The 6,483-nt window shown below is 52.2% G+C and overlaps 1 protein-coding gene across 1 annotated transcript; it reads right to left on the bottom strand.

Moving 5' to 3' along the window:
• Window positions 1-1,698: 1,698 nt before the first annotated feature.
• On the bottom strand, window positions 1,699-2,358 carry PEX39 (peroxisomal biogenesis factor 39). Its single transcript, XM_075555093.1, has 2 exons — window positions 2,021-2,358; window positions 1,699-1,952 (listed from the first exon to the last, which is right to left on the bottom strand). The coding sequence occupies exon 1, from the start codon at window positions 2,316-2,318 to the stop codon at window positions 2,100-2,102; it is 219 nt and encodes a 72-aa protein (XP_075411208.1). The 5' UTR covers window positions 2,319-2,358; the 3' UTR covers window positions 1,699-1,952; window positions 2,021-2,099.
• Window positions 2,359-6,483: the final 4,125 nt, after the last annotated feature.

Raw genomic sequence — 6,483 nt, 5'->3', positions numbered from 1 at the left:
GTGCTTGTCTTCTGTGAATTCCTGTTCCAACTTTTTTTATGAGCAGATTTGAGGGCTTTCAAACTTGGCACTTCAAGAGTGTTCTTTTGGCTGCCTTAGCTTAGTCTGGCACCAACACAGCCTCTTGCTCGAATGCGGGATTTTAACCTGTGCTTAGTCTGAGGTCACAGACCTTGATGGAGAATCTGTGATCAGGACCGACTCGCCAGGCAAACAGTGCCGGCACGTTGGGATGGCGGGACACGTTCAGAAGGAAGTCCTTTATTGTTCTCCCAGAAAGATTTTTTTTCCCCCTCTAACCAGCTAGATGCTTGATCCGAACGCCCTGGAAGGTGGCCGAGGCCCGACGTTCACCTTGCCTCTGCTGGCTTGAGGGTGGATTTTCTGAAACTCGAGGCAGGAAAGAGTACACCACTCCTTGGTTTAGCTTGGATGACATTAGCACCATGGGGTCTTGCAGCCCCTAGACAGGCAGCTTCTTTAGACCTTGGTGCTACCCTGCTCGTCCCCGGCCCACTTGGCAGTGACTTCCAGGAGGCTGCTCTTGATCTGCTTTGTCGTTGGTGGCCACCTAAACATGAACTTGTCTTCCACAGTGGAGGGAAGGTTAAGGCCAGACTGTTGAGCCCTCTGGCCCTTTCAGGTTCATCTTTGCTGCCTTTTTGGCTCCTGGGCGACTCAAGCATATTTGTAAAATTGAGTTAGAGGTTAAAGAGTGCCTTAAAATGGGCCAAATTATGAGGTAATTAGGTTGCCTGGCTCAAGAGTTAACTTGCCCGAGAATAGATTTGTTATAGTTGTTAAACAGTAAGGCATTGTGAAATCAAATTACTTTAAAATGATGTATCACAGTCGTGGGAAAAAAGGACTTGTGAAGACAGAAGCCTACTTACCGCTCAAGATCCAAATTCACCTTGTCCTGATTGTGGGAAGGTTGTTTCCATGCTTGCCTATAGAGTGGAGTGAATAAGCATCTAGCCTGCCCTCCTTTTCACTTAGAAATTTGTTGAAATAAAAGAACAGGTCAGAGCGTGCAGTGGCAAATAATGGAGCGGTCCTTCCGGCCCCACCCCCACCCCCCCACAGCTACAGGTGTGTCATCAGGCACTCCCAGCACCTGATGCGGGCGGGGCTAGACACTGCAGTGCCTATCTCTGTTAGTCTGCCTTTGCCTGGGGAGAAAACAGCCCTTTAGGGAGCCAGGTGCCTGTTTCCGTGACCTGGCTGGCCGCCTCTGGAGAGCTCACCAGGTCAACTGGGCTTTCTTCTTGTTGGAAGTCTAGCTCTGCCTGACCTAGCAAGTTCCCAGAACCAAGGGTTCTAGGGTTTGTGTTGGTTGCTTTTTTCGATTATTTTGGGATTTCATTAATTGGGTAAAGCAGATTTGTGTGCCAGCAGCCGCTTCCCGTGACATCTGTGAAGCCACAGGCATGAGTGCACATGGAGCAATGTGGGGGGGGGGGGTTCTGAGGGTTTATTTCGGTGTTTTTAATGAGACGTTTTATCAGACCCTTTGTTCATTACCCCTCTGGGGCACGACTGCCTCCAGTCAAAGTGCCAACTGGTCCCCATGCTGCTACCACCAGAGTAGGTGTAGGAACTGCTGGGTCCCCTCGCCCTCCAGCGCCTCCCCGAGAGCAATTGGTAAATGAGCACGTGCCTGCATCTCAGTAAAGTAGAGACTTGCTTCACTCCACGTAAGGGCTGGAACAACATCTATTTTAAGTTTTTTGGGCCATAGTCCGGGACGCTGCTGGGTGAGGCGGCCAGGGGAACAGGGCCGGATCCGGGCGGCACGGCCTCCGGTGCATGCGGGGGTGGGCGCCGGCGTCTAGGGCGGCGGTGCGGTGGGCGCCGGGCTCATCCTGGTGCGGTGGGTGCGTGGGCGCCGGGCTCGTCCCGGTGCGGAGGGTGCGTGGGCGCCGGCGTCTAGGGCGGCGGTGCGGTGGGTGGGCGCCGCCGGGCTCGTCCTGGTGCGGAGGGTGCGGTGGGCGCCGGGCTCGTCCCGGTGCGGAGGGTGCGTGGGCGCCGGCGTCTAGGGCGGCGGTGCGGTGGGCGCCGGGCTCGTCCCGGTGCGGAGGGTGCGTGGGCGCCGGCGTCTAGGGCGGCGGCGGCGGGCCGGGCGCGACGCTGGCCGCGGCCTCCCAGGGCTTGGGCTTGCGCGGGAGCTGGGACGCCGTGGGCTGGCCCCGGGTGGCCACGATGGAGCGCCTCTCGAGGCCCGGCAGCGCCTGGCCCTGCTGCACCAGCTGCACGAGTCGCGCCAGGGGCACCGAGGCCGGGCCGGCCGGGGCGCAGCGGGGCGGCCGCGGCTCCATGTCCGCCCGGAAGCCGGGCGCGCGCCGGGGAAGGAGCCCTTCCGGCGGCGTGGGCGCAACCACCGGCCGAAGCGGAGGGGAGGCGTGGGCCAGACCAACGGCGCGGGAGCGGGGCGGGTCCTTGAGAAGCTGCAGGGCCAGCCGCAGACACGTCCCCCTCGCGCGGTGTAGCCCCCGATGCGGGCTGCCGGGGGATGCGAAGCTGGCAGTCGGGCCCACGCAGCCAGAGGCCGGACGGCCTCGACCGCACGGCACATGCAGACACGCTGGGCACTTGTATGGACGCACGACCGGGCCGACCTCCGTTCTGGCTCCTACAGGGGACAGAAAATAGCTATGAAGCCGTCCCCAGAAGACCACGAAGAACGGGATGAGGCTCATCCCTGCCTGCAATCTCATTTCCCGACATCCTGAACCTATTCCTAGCCTTGCGACCGGATGGGAGAAGGTGCGGGCAGGTCAGAGTGGCTGCTAAGAACCGAACCGATGGAGTTGATGTCCCCTCTCAGTGACCCTGTAGGACAGGGCAGAACCGCCTGTGGTTTTCCCAGACTGTCTCTCTTGACAGAAGTAGACAGCCCAGTCTTTCTGGGAGCGGCTGGAGGTACCTACTGCTCACCCTGAGGTGAGTGTAACCCACTGCGCCGCTAGGGCTCCCCAGGTAACTTACCCCAGCCAAACTCTGTCATCAAGTAGATGCCAACTCAGAAACAGAGCGGCTCGAACTGCCTTATGAGTGAGTCTCCAAGCCCATAGCTTCCTGGGAGTGCCCATTATTAGTCCGTCTTTCTCCCCCAGCCGCTGGTGGTTTCAAACTGCTGACCTTGCTGATCCAGGCCCAACTCGGAACCACTACACCACCAGCTCAGCAAGTCTGTGCCAACAATTCTCACGTTTCTTTCTTTCTCTTATGCATATATACATATATAATTTATTGGGGGCCCTTACAACTCTTGTTACAAACCATACATCAATTGTATCCAACATATACATATATTTATTCCATCCTTCTTTTCTAGACATGTCCTTTCCATTGAGCCCGTGGGATCAGCCCTCTTTTTTTTCCCCTCTCCCTCCCCTGCCAATTGGGTGGGGGGGGGCGGGAATCATCTTTTAATTCCATTTTGTGTGAACTTTTGAAGCTTTCTCTTATAAGGGACTCCTACAAATCAATAACAAAAAAGACAACCCAATTTAAAAGTGGGCAAAGGTCTTACACAAACATTCTCCCCCCCCCCCCAAAAAAAAAGATCCAAATGGCTAAAAACATTGACATTGGGGAAATGATGCAAGTCAAACCACAGTAAGATACTGCATCACACCTGTTTTTAAATTGCAGAAAAAGGGATTGTTGCTGTGGAGGGTCTTCTGACTCACAGCACCCCCCCAGTGTGATGCGAGTAGTCCAGTGCTCCGTGGGGTGTTGTGGGCTGTAGCGTTAACCCACCTGGCATAAGCAATTTGCCCTCAGCTGCTAACCCAAGAGTGTGGTTTGAACCGCCAGCACTTCTATGGAAGAAACAGCTGGCAAAAAGCTTCCGTCAAGCTTCCAGCTGAGAAAGCCCAGGAACCATTCTATTGTGTCTGTTGTGTAATTGTGTGACACAGGGTCCCGATGAGCTGGAATCCGCTTGACAACCGGGGTGTTTAGGGTTGTTTAATCTTACCAGAAGCCGGTGGCCAGGTAGGTTCAAGTCAGCCTTGAGCTAGGGAGCAGTCAGTCGTCAATTACAAACCATTTGCAGCAGGTACGGACTTTTCACACCCAGGAGGATGCCTATTAGCAAAACGTGCACAAAACAAAACAATAAGTCAGTAAGTGTTGATGTGGAGTTGGGCAAGGGTGATCACGTCAGTGAACAACCTGTAGAAATTGTAGAGCCACTTGTAGAAATTCAAGATGCGTGGGAACCCTTGAATGGTGGCTTGTGCATTGCCAGTGGGGTTGCCAATGGTGCAACCACGTGCCTGCTTCACAGGCACAGAGTTGCTGATTTCGATGAGGGCAAATTACAACCTGGTAAATGTCATTCGTGTCCCTGACAGATGCGCGCTAGTCTTTAAAATGGATAATTTTGTGTCTGACCTACATGTTTTACCATAATAGATGTTTTAAAGATACAAAGTAAAGCTCCCGGAGTCTAGGTGAGACCAGGTCAACTGATCAAAGGCAAAGGCAAGCTGGCAAGGGAAACTAGAGTACCAGAGCGGAACAAACAGAACAGATATTATGACAATGTTGTCTGTTACACTGAAAAATGTAACCAGTTGGTGTGGAAATGAAGGGAGTAGTTTGCTGTGTAAGCTTTCATTAAAAACACAATAAAATGCCTAATTGAAAAAGAAAGAAAAGAGTAAGGTTAGCCTCATCAGGTGAATACCACGGTAATCAAGTAATCAAAGTGGAGTGGCTGTCGGAAAGACTGGCATGCGCGCTCCCTGATGCTCTGCACTGAGCCCAGGACCGCTCTCCTGTGGTGTTCCTTCCTGCAGAGCGGTCACCGCATCCAACCTGGAGGGAATAGCAGGCAAACCACAGGGGTGGGCCGGGACCCCTCACAGACGTCAAGGCTGTAAAACGTAAAGGAAGGAGCAGGCTGAGGGGTGATTCCCGGAGCAGAGATCGGATAAGTATGTATAAGTGAATGTGATGGAGAGATGCCTTTACCCCTGGACAGATGTGACGCTGACCTGTATGTTCTCAGGACTCGAGCCACGCCATCAGATGCACAGCGCCCGTGAGGACAGCAGACCTGCACCTGTGGGCTCCTGAGACTGACTCTACGGGAGAAGAAGGCCTCCTCCTTTTCTTTTTCTAAACGTTTTACTGAGCCCTCTTACAGCTCCTGTTGCAATCCATACATCAATTGTATCAAGCACATTTGTACACATGTTGCCATCATTATTTTCTAGACATTTACTTTCTATTGAGCCCTTGGTGTAAGCTCCCCTCCCCCCACCCAAAAAAGCTTCCTTTTTCTTTTTTTCAATCATTTTCTTAGGGGCTCATACAACTCTTATCACAATCCATACTTATATCAAGTGTATAAAGCACATTTGTTTATTCATCGCCCTCATCATTCTCAAAACATTTGCTCTCCACCTAAGCCCCTGGCATCAGCTCCTCATTTTTCCCTCCCTCCCCGCTCCCCTCTCCCTCATGAACCTTTGATAATTTATAAATTATTATTTTGTCATATCTTACACTGTCCTGCGTCTCCCTTCACCCTCTTTTCTCTTGTCTGTCCCCCGGGGAGGAGGTTATATGTAGATCCTTGTAATTGGTTCCCCCTTTACACCCCACACTCCCCCCTGCCCCCAGTATTATCGACACTCTTACCACTGGTCCTGAAGGGATCTTCCGCCCTGGATTCCCTGTGTTTCCAGGTCCTATCTGAAGCAGTGAACATCCTCTGGTCTAGCCGGATTTGTAAGGTAGAACTGATAGTGGAGTAGGAGGAAGCATTTAGGAACCAGAGGAAAGTTGTATGTTTCATCGTTGCTACATTGCACCCTGACTGGTTCATCTCCTCCCCACAACCCTTCCGTAAGGGGATGTTCAGTTGCCTACAGATAGGCTTTGGGTCTCCACTCTGCACCCCCCCCCTCAATCACAATGATATGATTTTTTGTTCTTTGATGCCTGATAACTGATCCCTTTGGCACCGCATGATCGCACAGGCTGGTGTGCTTCTTCCATGTGGGCCTTGTTGCTTCTGAGCTAGATGGCTGCTTGTTCATCTATAAGCCTTTAAGACCCCAGATGCTGTATCTTTTGATAGCCGGGCACCATCAGCTTTCTTCACCACATTTGCTTATGCACCGCTTTGTCTTCAGCGATCTGTCAGGAAGGTGAGCATCATGGAATGCCAGTTGAATAGAACAAAGTGTTCTTGCATTGAGTGAGTACTTGAGTGGAAAAGCCTCCTTTTTCTATATACTAGAGGTTATCAGCTAGTAGTAACATCTAGAAGATAGATATGTATATATCACATTGTTATAGAATATAGTATCTCTTGTGACTATTACATTTTGTATATAAGAATTTTTTTTTAACTCACTGCCTTCAAGTTAATGTTGATCCATGGTGACCCATGTGGGTTTCCGGGACTGTAACTTTATGACAGCAGAAAGCCTGGTCTTTCTCCCACGGAGCTGCTGGTGG

Source organism: Tenrec ecaudatus, chromosome 7 (genome assembly GCF_050624435.1).
Source record: "Tenrec ecaudatus isolate mTenEca1 chromosome 7, mTenEca1.hap1, whole genome shotgun sequence".
Classification (NCBI taxonomy): Eukaryota; Metazoa; Chordata; class Mammalia; order Afrosoricida; family Tenrecidae; genus Tenrec; species Tenrec ecaudatus.
Note: the sequence above shows the minus strand (reverse complement) of the source record. Positions and strands in the feature narration are given on the sequence as shown.